The 14,419-nt window shown below is 44.1% G+C and overlaps 1 protein-coding gene across 2 annotated transcripts in view; it reads right to left on the bottom strand.

The window, feature by feature from the left end:
* Positions 1–7,031: 7,031 nt before the first annotated feature.
* The window catches only part of sertad2b (SERTA domain containing 2b), a 29,711-nt gene continuing 22,323 nt past the window's right edge, over positions 7,032–14,419 (bottom strand). For both annotated transcript variants that reach the window (XM_015945520.3, XM_070542779.1), the window contains exon 2: positions 7,032–8,371. In XM_015945520.3, the coding sequence (XP_015801006.3) occupies positions 7,249–8,367 (1,119 nt within the window). In that variant the 5' untranslated portion in view covers positions 8,368–8,371 and the 3' untranslated portion in view covers positions 7,032–7,248. The remainder of the gene's footprint in view (positions 8,372–14,419) is intronic.

The following is a 14,419-nucleotide window of genomic DNA, read 5'->3' on the forward strand; positions in this document are numbered from 1 at the left end:
TTTGGAGAGAATCTCAAAAGGGCCCTCGAACTTGGGAGACAACGAAGAACCCACTACAGGATTTAATAGCAAAACTCGGTCTCCAGGTTGTAGAGTTCTGACAACTGCCTTTTTGTCAAAGTTTATCTTCATTTTCTGATTTGCATCCCTTAGGTGTTGTTGAGCGAGGTGATTAGCCTCCTCTTAGCCAGCACACCACGGCCAGTGAGCATCACAGTGCGCGCGCACACACGCACGCGCGCACGCACGCACGCACGCGCGCACGCACGCACGCACGCACGCACGCACGCACGCACGCACGCACACACACACACACACACACACACACACACACACACACACACACACACACACACACACACACACACACACACACACACACACACACACACACACACACACACACACACACACACACACACACACACACACACACACACACACACACAGTCCCAGCCAGGGGCAGATGAGCTGAAACCTGGGCCGCAGCTGCGCGCAACCGTCTCCAGCAGGCAGGGGTGCAGATAGGATTTTCAAACTGGGGGGACAAAGTTCCAATGTACCCTCCCCAAACACTTACACACACACGCACGGACATTTGAGCTGAGGAAAATAATCAAATAATCGATACTAATTACAGTTATCTGAAGTCAAACCTGGTCTATCCGAATCACAAAACCGAGCTCTAAAGTGGAAAACAAACTGAAATTCAAGCACTATGGCAGACAAAACGGGATCACAAAACGAAAACGACTAATAATACTCGATGGTGAAACAAACGGAAACAATCTACCTTAATTATCACACTTATTCACGTTCTTTATCGAATTTCACCCAAATCTAAGTCGTTTGTCTCTAAGATCAAAACCGAGGAGAGAAAGACAGGGTGTTAAGCTGTGTCTCTCTCCAAGACACTGAAGCCAGAGTCCTTTTCACTAGCATTCCTCATCAGAAGATTGTCCACAGCTGGTGCAGAGTGGGCGGGCCGAGGCGGAGGTCAACCTGACGGAGGACCTGTCCAAGGTCCTGAACAGCATTGAGGGAGCAGGACTGGGCCATTTAAGGTGCGGGAGCCCAGGATCCGTAACAAACATGTACAGCACTCAATATTTATTTGGGGCTCCTTTGGCCTGGATCACTGCAGCAATGCGGTGTGGCATGGAGTCCATCAGTGTGTGACACTGCTCAGGTGTTAGAAGAGCCCATGTTGCTCTGATAGTGGCCTTCAGGTCTTCTGGATTGTTGGGTCTGGCGTATTCCATCTTCCTCTTCACAATACGCCACAGATTTTCTACGTGGTTAAGGTCAGGTCAGATTGCTGGCCAATCAAGGACAGAGATACTATGGTCCTTAGACCAGGTACTGGTAGCTTGGCACTGTGTGCAGAAGCCAAGTCCTGTTGGAAAATGAAATCCGCATCTCCATAAAGTTGGTCAGCAGCAAGAAGCATGACATGCTCTAAAACGTCCTGATAGATGTCTGCATTGACCTTGGACCTCAGAAAACACAATGGACCAATACCAGCAGATGACATGGTGCTCCAAACCATCACTGACTGTGGAAACGTTACACTGGACCTCAAACAACGTGGACTCTGTGCCTCTCCTCTTTTCCTCCAGACTCTGGGAACTTGATTTCCAAAGGAAATGCAAAATTTGCTTTAGACAGAGATCATAACTTTGGAGCAGTGTAACATCCAGAAAGGGTCAATTTCCATCTATATTTTGACCTACATGGTGACCCTTTAATCCACAGGAACAAATCTGCTTCTGTGTGTTTTCTAATTTTCTGAACCAAGAAAGATTCTACAGTGCTTGTTGACATTCCAGGACACAAGACTGTCAACAAAGTGTTCTTCCCCAAGATCTTCGGACAATAGCTTTCCTCTTATCTCAGACTGCTGGATTTCTCACAGAATAAAAGTGAACAGTTAAAATAATGAAGAATGAACGATGAATGAGCAATATGGTTAAATGAAATATTTGAATAATCTGTGCTAAATCTATTAAGCTGAATTGAATATTGTTCTTGCAAATTATCCATTTATCTTATTATCAGTGTACTTGACGTGACAAGTTAATCAACCATACTCTCATACACATATGACACAAGGTTAAAGTTAACGTCACTGCACATAAAGATTCTTTATCCACAGAACTAGAACATTCTTGTATCTGGAAGGCGTGGTTTCTGAGGGGTGTTTGGTAAAACTACAAACATGTCAGATTATGATTCGCCAGAATCATAACATGGAGATTAATAAAACTAGGATGACTTCCCGAGTTTTTCAGCTTCTAGCTGACACCTCGATTCGGCCAAATCGGGAAAGAAGCCTGTTTGAAACAACCTCCTTTGACCTTAAGTCAAAACCTTGCCACAACGCTGCAAGGGATTACAGACACAACAGGTCGTTCCAGAGCTACTGCAACTCTCAGACATCTGGCTTAGACGCAACGAGACTTCCTGCCTGTTGTGACCCGGAGACAACTCTAGACCGGAGCTGGTCATACTGCGGTTATTCTATGAACTTCGGTGCCTTAAGGTCTACCACGACTTCCCGACATTCCGGATCTGCTGGGGGTCTCCGATCAGGGTTAGTAGACACAACAGATTGCGTCTGATGCTGTTTCATGAATAATTAACTCTCTAGCTTATAGCAGACCACAAAATTCTCTACACCCAGAATTCACAATCTCTTTCAGATACTAAGGTTCTGACATACATCTACTTTACACCGTCATCACACACAACCATTCCATCACATATCATTATTCATAGCTTTTCATGTATTATAATTACTCTAGAAAATAAAGTTTATTTTCAACTATATACCTGACTCTGTCAGAATTAATACGAAGTGTTTTTATGGTCCCTGAATGAAAATTTCTGATTGGCTTAATGAACTGAACTGTACTGGAATGTTTATTATGTAAAGTGCCTTGAGACGACTCTTGTCGTGATTTGGTGCTACATAAATAAACTTGAATTGAATTGAATAGAATAAGCAAAGAATCCTAAATTCTTCTCGTTAAACATTCAAAGATCAACCAGGTTGATTTTCTTTTTTTATATAGAATAATCACTTCTTATTGGTCATAATTTAACACCCAATTCTCACTACATAACATTACTGCAGTCAGCAGCAGTCTAGTTCTTTTTGTCTATAGCCCAGGTGAGACGCTTCTGATGCTGTCTCGTGTTGAAGAGTGGCTTGACAGAAGGAATGCAACAGATGAAACCATGTCTTGTATATATGTGTGTGTGGTGGTTCTTGAAGCTCTGACTCCAGCTGCAGTCCACTCTTTGTGAATCTCCCCACATTGTTGAATGGGTTGTTTCACAGTCCTCTCCAGGGTGTGGTTGTCCTTATTGCTTGTACATGTTTTGTACCACATCTTGTCCTTCCCTTCTCCTGTCCTTTCTTACACACAGAGCTCTGACCAGCCAGCCTCTTTAGCAATGACCTGTTGGCTTGCCCTCCTTGTGGAAGATGTCAATGGTCGTCTTTCAGACAACCGTCAAGTCAGCTGTGTCCTCCATGAGTGTGTGTCCTACAGAACTAGACTGACAGACAATTTCAAGGCATTTGCAGGTATTTTGAGTTAATCAGCTGATTACAGCGTGGCTCCAGGGATTTTCAATATTGAACCTTTTCAAAATGTTCTAATTTTCTGAGATAATGAATGTGATTTACATTAATTGCCAGTTATAATCATCAAAATTAAAGAAACAAACATTTTATCAGTCTATAAGAAATAAATGCACCTAATACAAGTTTCACTTTTTGAATGGAATTACTGAAATAAATCAACTTAGTCCTGATATTCTCATTTTATGACCAGCACCTACATGTTGTCTCCTTTTTTATAGTTTTTGACACGATAAATGGAAAGAATAGCCATTTCTTTTTGATGGCCATTGTTTTATACTCAAAACAAATGCATCTCCACATCCAGATCTTTCTTCTTATTCACTTCCTGGTTTCTGATGGAATTCTGAATCCAAAGGTCCAATGAGTAGTGTTTTAAACCTGTTTTAGGTCTGATGTGCTTCTACCACACAGTCAGAGCAGTGAGGTCATATCTGAGCATTGGTTCGTACAGTGTGAGCACGAGTGGTGCGCCGGGACCAAGCTGTACAGTTTGAGATGAAGCTGAAAAAGATGGCAGTGTGTGCTTGGCTTTAGCGTACCATGAAAGACAAATGTTGTACAGATGCAACACACACAATAAGAAAGGTTGACGTTATACTTTAATTTAAATACACACACATACATATATATATATACACATAATATATATATATATATATGCCCTTTCAATATTATCTACAGAGCAGAGTGCTCATCGTGTGTGTGTGTGTGTGTGTGTGTGTGTGTGTGTGTGTGTGTGTGTGTGTGTGTGTGTGTGTGTGTGTGTGTGTGTGTTGTATTGCATAGAAGAAGGCACTCTAAAGTCTGTTTCTACAGACTCAGGAAAAGGAGCATCAGGCTGTTTCTGCTCAGGCAGCATCCGGACCATGTGGTGCCGCTGGCAGCGTTGCTCTGGGCGCTGAAGCGTCCGTTACGGGCTTTGGATTCTTGACATCTGAACGTTGAAGACGGGATTTTTACAAATATTGCTGCATCAACAGTTTGCTTTCAGCTGAGGAACAAAAACAAATACGTAGAAAATATATAAAACTGAATGGCTCCCACCCCAGAAAATAAATCAATAACAAGTCTCCCACCGGATGATCCACACAAATGCATTCCTTCCTGGAAGTCATTCCCAACACACAGTCTGTACACATTTATAATCCTTTTGTTCACATCAAAAATAAATATATTTACACAGTAAACAAAAAAATAAACTGAAGGAGTAATAAATAATCTAAATGGAAATCAAACCAACATTCAAAGAGAAGGTAGAAACCTGACGCTGGAGTCTGATTCCAGTTCAACATATTGGGAGGAGAGTGACGAGTTGGGGCCAGCACAAACTGCTGGAACTGGTTTCATTCCAGTGGCTCAGATGGGTCTGATGGATGGTTCCACGTAGAAGAGCTCCTTACACTTTAAACGCACAAATCTGAAGGAAACCTGCTGTCCTGTCATCCGCAGCTTCAGGTTAAAACTGGTTTGGTTGGGCCTGTGTCAGCCCCGCCCCCTCCTCTTTAGGCACAAACCACACAGAGAGGACCCCGTTTCACCTGGATCTGCAGATCACACCACTGTGTGCTGGAGCCCCTCTCTGGGTCAGTGATCTTCAGGGAGGGTGGAGTCCCCATTCCTGACTTCTCACATGTAAACCAGTAAAGCAGCAGAGCTATCAGGATGGAGACGAGTAAGGCCTGGTGGGAGGAGGAGAAGGGGCCTTGATGCAGTACGTTTCTGAAGCTAAGCTTACGCTAGCTCCCACCACCCTCTTCCTGGTCTACCTCATGACAAAAACAAAGCATGAAGAATAGGATAAAGATTAAATAATTATTATTTGATCATGTAAAATAACCTCAGTTATTAGCAGTCTTACTACAAGGTAATGAATTAAAGGTGAACTTTAGCCCCGTAGGTTGCAGGGGTGAGAGGACTTTCCTGAAAACTGAAACTAAAGAAATGGTCATTTAAAGGCACTCAGCTGCTAAAAGTCATAATTACACAGTGTGTGTGTGTGTGTGTTTCTGTACCTGTGAGGTATATTTTCTCCACAATGATGCATAACTTTACTTAGGACTAGATCAATATATCAGGCTGATTTAAAGACAGGCACATCCTCGGACATCCAGATAGGAGCTCTAGATTTTCAGACTCAGAAACGAGGGCTTTGCTGCTACAATGCCGCTGCTAAGGCAGAACAACACAAAAGGTTTAGTTCACGTCACCGTTGGTTCATTTTCCTGGGTTTATTTGCTTTGACTGTTATTTTTGGCCTTTATCCTGTTGCGCACTGTTGGCCACTGGCGGTAGGACGTTGCTGTATCAATACATAAATGAAAGGAGGAGGTTGTTAAAAACATGTAATGTTGTTGTTGTGTTTTAGAACAATACTTAGTTTTGTAGTTTAATGTTGACTTATTAGGATATTTTTCAGTATTTTTTTATTTGTACTATAAAGTTGTATTCATTTTATTTAAAAAGAAGGAGAAGAAACTATTTTTATATTGCACCTCTCAAGATAAAATTCAGGAGGCATTTAACAAAAACAAAAAATTACTTAAAAATATTGCACTAAAAAAATAGAGAAAATGGAAAAATGTTAATAAAAATGTGAAGGAAGACAGAAATTAATAAGACAAGGCAATGCGGGACTGAATCGGTAGAAGCAGCAGCATGAAGATAAGCTAGTGAGGAAGAGTCAACAGGTGGTCACACCAAGATTCCTGACAGAAGGTTGGTGTGAGAAGCAAGCTGACCAAGAGAGTCTCTGACTTTGGGAACCAGCTTGTCTGGAGCACAGATGAGGATCTCAGTCTTATCTTCATTCAGCTGTAGAAAGCTCCCACCATCCAGGTTTTAATGGAGTCTAAGCAGGTGTGTAACAGCTGCAGCTTAGACATCTCATGGGGCTTAAAGGAGATGTACAGTTGGATGTCATCTGCATAAAGATGGTAGGAGATTCCTTTATCTAAATGCATATTAACCTTCCAGCTTCATAAACACTCTGAAATAAAATTGTCAACTGATTATTTTTATTCACGTGTTTTATATATTTGATAATTTGGTCGGCATATTGATTTGTTTGATTAACTTTGGTTAAATGTTGTTTGATTTTAATACTGACCAGTGTTCAGAATTAAGTTTCAGTTCTAAACCTAATTAGGTTCAGAGAGCATATTGCTTCAGTTGAACCCATATCGGTTCATCTCTAAAGCCAGATTCATACGTCTGTATCAGCTCAGGTGTGGAGTTGCGCACGCACACACACACACGCACGCACAGGCAGAGACGTTTTCCTTTCAGACTAAAAGACAGAGTTTTTAAAAAAAGGCCCCACAAGTACAGAAGTGCAAGTGTGTGTGTGTGTGTGTGTGTGTGTGTGTGTGTGTGTGTAGTGTTGTGTAATAGCTGTCATTGTAGTTCCAGCTGACATCAGCTCACATTTTACAATTACAGGAACATTTTATCTCCTATGTGAGGAGATGGTCTGGGCAGGTTAGCAACAACTGCGCTAACACACCTGTAACTTCTCCCTCTCTCTCATTTATAAGAGGAAGCAGATAAAAAAATCCCACATTTGAATGCTGGGATAAAAAGTCTCAGATGTCCATGAGTCACGATCCTACCAGGACCTCCATGATGTGGTCCAGTTCTGTCAAATCTAATTTGAAAGGCTGATTGGTTGAAACCTGGGGGGCGGAGCCACTGTACGGTAACATCAGCGATTTGAGAAGGTCGTCTGCATTCACCACTGGTGGCAGCTTGGCAAGGCTGCCTCCCGCTGCTGCCACCACCCCCGCCGTCATGCAGGGGTCAAAATCATACATCGATGTGTCGATGTCAGCAAACAGGACGTCGTCCAACGCTAATTCTGAGAGGAAGCTTGTGGAAGGAGAGGATAAAGCAGCAGGAGAAGTGTCCTCTAGACAAGATGGAGGGTGTGGTGGAGAGCTCACCTCCACTAAAAGTACAGCGGCTGCCTCTGGCTTAGGACCCACAGTCCTGAGGTCTCTGGGTGAGCCTGTGGGTGAGACAGGTGCTGACTGGGTTGGAGAGGGGGAGGTAGTGATGGTTGTAGTGTTGGCTGCCGCTGTCCTTGATATGGCTGTGGAAGGATCCAACTCTATATCTCTGAGGGTGGGGCTATCAGGCACAGAGCCCCTGAGGGATGCCTGGTTCACTGGGGACAGAGAATGGGGGAACGTGAGAGGGGAGGGGACACAGTTGTCCTCCAGCAGAGACGCTGGTGTGAGGCAGGCCTCCAGATGATGGGGGCTGGTGTGTGAAGCCTGGCAGGGGGAAGGCACCAGTGAGGGCGGTGAAGGATTCGGCAGCATCACCAGGGCTGAAGGCTGAGACACACCTGCAGACATAACACCAAACGATGGCGGCGCCTCCCGGAAGCCGTCATCCATTGAGTCGTCGGGGGGCGGCGAAGGTGGCAGCAGCAGTGGCTGCAGCAAGCCCTCCTGCTTCAGCTCGTCCTGGATGCGCCTCAGCATGTTGTTGATCAGCACACGGCGCTCTAGCTGGGGTTCTCCCAGCGGGCGCTGGCTGTAGAGCTTCATCAGAGAGATGTTAAAGATGGTCTGTCTCTGCAGGGTGTAGGACACCTTAGACCGGCCTTCCAGACCCACACCTACCCCGCCTCCATCCAACGACGCCTCCAACGCTTTGCCTTCCAGCTCCTCTTCATCATTGTCCAGCTTCCGCTTTGCACCTTTACTAAACATATATCTGGAAGACACAAAACCAGAGACAGAGTGAGTTACTTTGGAAAAATCAGGGGGGAAAAAAAGATATAATTTATAAGAGCAGCAATAAAACATCAGGTCAAAGTCATCACCGAAAAGGCTCAATCCCCCCTCCGTTTGTTTTTGGAGAGTGGGACGACCAGCACGTTCTGCGAATCAGAGTGAAAAGACTGAGAAGGGATGTGCCTGTTCAACAATGTAGCTAGGTCTGGGGGAGCACTGCCCAGCAGAGCCCTACATACGTACAGCACTAGCTTAACATTTGCCTGGTCATACACCGGAGCCAGTGCAGATAAAACAACAAGGGAGTAACATGATCCCCCCTACTTATCCCAACCAGCAACCTGGCTGCCAAATTCCGAACCAATTGTAATCAGCCGGTAAAAAGATGGCACCTGGCATCGCTGCTGTTTTAGCCACTCTTTCAAACTTTTGCCTACTAACATTTTCCTTCCCACCTTCTTACTGTCCAGGCTACCATCTCAAATGCTCACCACTCTTTTATCCTTCCAATCGTCCCCAGTTTCCGAAGACCCTTCCCATCAAAGGGAACCCCAAGGTGCTGTTTAACACCATCAGCAGTATTGTCTCTCCTGCCTCTCCTACAGCCTCCATCCACTCTGTTGCAGACTGTGAAAACTTTCTGTCTTTCTTTGTGGACAAAGTCAATAAGGTTAGATCAGCATCTCTCCTTCAGCCTTATTGCTGCCTCTCCCAACTCCAACCAGGCCCATCATCCTAGATAGCTTTGCTCCTGTTTCTCTGCCTGAATTAACCAAACTAGTTAACTCTATGGAGACCTCGGGATGCCCCCTCCACATCTTACCCTAATCTCTGTTTAAAAGTGCTTTTCAGTCCATCGGTCCCAGCGTGCTCTCTATAATTAATGCTTCTATGGTTTCTGGTCAGGTTCCTGCTTACTTTAACCCCTCTCTATTTAAACCAATGTTGTAAAATTACATCTGCCCAGCCCGGATGTGCTCACTTGTGCTCCCGTGAGCCGTGGTTCCACTGGAACGCGTCTGACCTCTGACAGACGCACTCTGAACTTCAGATCTTCAGCGCGCTGTCAATAGTCTGAATGGGAATCATTTCTTGATTTATTTTGTTACATCCACAATGTTCTGTGTGTGAGGTTTACAATGTCAGAACACCTGCATGAGACAGGGTGTTTATTACAATCTACCAGAATGACTCACCACCTTCAGATTTCTCCAACATCGTTAAAAACGATCAAATACGGAACATATCGGTGTGCGCAGGCCAGAGTGCTGAAGCTCGGAGCATTGTTATTATGAAGCTAGGGCACATGTGGAGGACACGCGCACGCGCAAAAATATACTTGTTTTCAATTACATTTATTGGGCCCACTTACTTTTTCTTAGGCCCACCCACAAATGAGTTTCTGGCTACGCTAATGGTGACATATGACAGACTTCTCTGAGCTCCGCAGCCATTACACTTTTCACCTCGCGCACCCCCTAGCGGCAGCTCGCGCACCGCACCACACTTTGGGAATCCCTGCCTTAGAGCCAATTGGGCATGGTTTAAATGCCATGGACTACCTGAGCATTGTTTCTGACCATGTCCATCCCTTCATGACCACCATGTACCCATCCTCTGATGGCTACTTCCAGCAGGATAATGCACCATGTCATAAAGCTCCAATCATTTCAGACTGGTTTCTTGAACATGACAATGAGTTGACTGTACTACAATGGCCCCCACAAATCTCCATCAACTGCAAAATGCTATCCTATCAATATGGGCCAACATTTGTAAAGAATGCTTTCAGCACCTTGTTTAGTCAATGCCACGTAGAATTAAGGCAGTCCTGAAGGTGAAAGGGGGTCAAACACCGTATTAGTATGGTGTTCCTGATAATCCTTTAGGTGAGTGTATCCATCCATCCATCCATCCATCCATCCATCCATCCATCCATCCATCTATCTATCTATCTATCTATCTATCTATCTATCTATCTATCTATCTATCTATCTATCTATCTATCTATCTATCTATCTATCTATCTATCTCTCTCTCTCTCTCTCTATATATATATATATATATATATATATATATATATATATATATGCTAGGTTATCCAGAGTTATCTCTGTAGTTATGCTGCTATAGGCTTAGACTGCTGGAGGACACTGACCACTTTCCAGACTCTACTACTTTCTTCTACCACTTCTCTCTTAACTGCATTATTTCCTGCTAGTTCAGCTGTTAACTTTATTTTTTCTCAAAGTGTTTTTCTCCCCAGAAGAAGCTACAATGATGTTCTGCAGAGCTGTGGTGGCCTCATGGAGGGGGCTTGAACACTGCTGCTAACCAGTTAAGCATTCTCCCTCTCCTGATAATAACATCTTACTTTCTTTGATGTTTAATGTGCTACTACTAGTGCACCTGTTGAATTAATTATAGATTCATTAAGATTAAGATAAAGTTTATCTCTCACTAAATAGAATACCTACCAAGAAATCACAATGTAGCCATTAAAATGCTACTTTGTGTGTATGTGTGTGCACGCGTACGTTTGTGTGTGCGCACTCTGTCTTCTCGATCCCCAGTGAGTCGTGGAGGATGGCTGCTTATACTGAGCCAGGATTCTCTGGAGGTTTCTTCCTGTTAAAAGGGAGTTTTCCTCTCCACTGTCGCTACATGCTTGCTTAGTATGAGGATTGCTGTAAAGACTCTGACACTAGTCAGTGACTCGATGCAACCTGCTGGGTTCCTTACATAGGAAACTTTTTACTGATTGGCTTAATGAACTGACCTGTACTGTTTACTTTGTGAAGGTCCTTGAGATGACCCTTGTTGTGATTTGGCGCTATATAAATACACTGAGTTTAATTGAAATGGGGTCTATTATCCACGCTTTTATCACCTCACGATTGGACTATGCCAACTAAGTTTTCATCGGTGTTAAGGTCTCCTCCACTGAGCGTACAGAATGCCCCAGCTTGGTTCTTCACAAACACCTCCAGATGCTGTCACATTACTCCCATCCTCACCCGTTTACATTGGTTACCTGCTCAATACCGGATTTAGTTCAAGATCTCAACTTTGTTTATAAAGCCTTGAATGGTCCAACTCCCACTTATCTCTCTGAACTGCTTAAACCTAATGTTCCCTCTTGATTTCTGAGATCAGCAGATCACCTGCTCCTATGCATCCCGAAGATGCATTAGAAATCTCGCGGGGAGCAGGCCTTCTCATTCGCGACCCCCAAACACTGGAATGCACTCCCGCCTCAAGTACGACAGACCCCGTCACTAGGTGAGTTTAAGTCGGTGCTGAAGGCCTATTTTTATCACTTAGCTTTTGGTCGATGACCTGGTTTTACCATTTTTTAGACTGATTGCCATTAGTGTTTTATTTTGTGGTGCTTTCCCTGCTCTTATTTAGTACCTTTTTAGTTTGGTGTTTCATGTTTTATTCGTTGCTTTAGTCATTCCACTATTGTTGTGATTCGTTAACACATGTTTCCCCATATATGGTGTTGAATTCTGTCTTTCATTATGGAGTTTTCCTGTTCCTTACAACAGTTACGTCATAACTGCTGTACAGTAATACATTTGGTGTGGTGTGATATGGTAAGATATCGATTTATTGCAGGAAAAGTCTTGTCCTTGTGTTGCTTTTCAGAACTTCAGTGAACTCTTACCTTTATTTTGGTACCAAAAAGTTCTAATAAACCTTGTGGGCCGCCACCACCTCGTCTTAAGGCAAATGTCTTTAAAATAGTCTTGGGTTCATAAGAATCAATGGATACCCTGTTAATTCAGCACTGGCCCAGCTTGGAAAGCCCCGCCCTACATCCCACCTCACTACCACGCTGTTAGATTTCAATTTGCTTATTTCGCAAAACAATTAATTGTGAAGTATCTTCACTTGTTTTCCTGCAACAAAAAGTGTTTAAAATAAATAGATCTAAATCAGAACCCAGAAAAATGTACGACAAAAGTGTTAAACACTTATTTCCACCTGCAGACTAAAACTGGAGCAGTCTGATCCAAAAATCAAATGAAATGTGCGCGCTCCAAGAGCTTGGCTCCTAACAGCTGAAGATCAACCACAACCAAACGGAAGAACAACCCGTGCTAACGTGGGACTCTCATGGAAAAGCCCTTTGTCCTCAAACTGGAGCTTCTGCAGAAAACTGTTCAAAGTAAATGAAGAGAATTTGTTTTGCCAGTGCTTGTGTGTGTGTGTGTGTGTGTGTGTGTGTGTGTGTGTGTGTGTGTGTGTGTGTGTGTGTGTGTGTGTGTGTGTGTACGTTGGACATGTTGGCTGGTGACATTATGTAGTGCAGCAGTGCACAGCTGCTGGATGGACTCAGCAGTGATATTATTATCCTGTAACTGGATACGCTGGTTTTCATGCCTGAGCTGCACCCCCCCACCCCCACCTCCACGCTGAGCTATTTCAGGCTTCTCTCCCTCCTATGCGTGCACACACACACACACACACACACACACACACACACACACACACACACACACACACACACACACACACACACACACACATTTTCAGCATTGTATACCCACTCCAAACTAAGAGGAAGACATTGCAGTCAGACCTACAACTCGCTCCATGTACGGATCCAATTACAGTTCAGAACCCGCTTCTACAACAGCGACAATGATCCATTTTTATGACAACAGCAATAACTATCAATCTAATAATTCCATGTGTAAACACACTTCTTTTCTAGGTTAGTGAACCTCATATCAACATTAGGTTGTTGTATTGTTCATAGTTTCATTAACAGAAACTACGTGAATGAATCAGAACGTTTGCCTGCCATAACTGCCTCTTCACCTGAATCAGCATTTATGTTTTAAGTATGATCTTGGCTTTCCACTGGAAGCGTAACCCTACTGCACACTGGAAGCATCAGTGGCGTGTAATGTCACTCCTTCCATTGTAGTCTATGGGGGAGATTCAAACCAGCTGCGCTGCGTCCCAGAATCGGCACGCCGCGCCGTGCCACTACAGATAGAATTGGGTTCTATTTTTGCTGCAAGCCACTTCTTGGATGCAACAGTTAATAAAGGGCTAGGCAGTAAATCACACGGTGTCAGTGGGGAAAAAAACTCGGTAATTTTCAAAATAAAAGTCTATTGCAGCTATGCAACTTCATATCTTTGTAGATTTTGTCAATACAAGTGACCTAACGGCTTACTCCCTGCATCGTTCCAGAAATGCAGCGGTGCGTTTTCATGGCTTTAATCCTGGCAGTGGAGAGGAACAACATCATAAATGACATGAAACAGCAAAATCAAACGTGATTTCCTTCTTTCTGGTTTGATGGCGGACGGCATAAACTCGAGGGATTTTGTGATCTTGCAAGACGAGCAAGGAGCACAGCTGAGAAGCACTCAGTGAGCACTGGAGACATAGTCCCTCCAGCATGTCCTGAGTCTTCCCTGGAGTCTTCTCCCAATTGGACGTGCCCAGAAAACCTCATCAGGGAGGCGTCCAGGAGGCATCTTGACCAGATGCCCAAGCCACTTTAACTGGCTCCTCTCGACGTGGAGGAGCAGTGGAGGAGAGAATCAGACGGGTGGAGTGAAGGAGGAGCTCAGAGTGGCAGACAGAGCAGGTGGAAGACATCTAAGCAACTCTCCGGCCCACTGAGACCATCATCAGTAAATGTGTTTGTTCAGTCTGGGTAAATCTTTTTTTGTTGTTGTTTGGAAGTCATCCAGCTGCTGTATCTGCCGCTCTGAGCTCCTCCTCTCCTCCACCTGCTGCACGGCGCTGCTTTGTCCTCTCTGACCGGCTCGTGTGCGAGCGAGCTCGGTTTAACGCTCGCTGTGTCTTGAATTTATTTTGCTTTTAGAAATATAGTTTTTTTTTCGTGAGTGAGATCCACAGAGAAAGGTTTATGATTGGCCAGTCGATGCAACATGATCATGCTGCATATGCAGCAGGACCGTCCGGAGGCAGGCTGAGTGTTTTGCTAACCAGAAAACCACGAGTCAGGAGAAAAGAATCGGTTCCTTTTGTTTTATAA

The sequence above is a fragment of the Nothobranchius furzeri genome, chromosome 12, assembly GCF_043380555.1.
Source record: "Nothobranchius furzeri strain GRZ-AD chromosome 12, NfurGRZ-RIMD1, whole genome shotgun sequence".
Taxonomy (NCBI): Eukaryota; Metazoa; Chordata; class Actinopteri; order Cyprinodontiformes; family Nothobranchiidae; genus Nothobranchius; species Nothobranchius furzeri.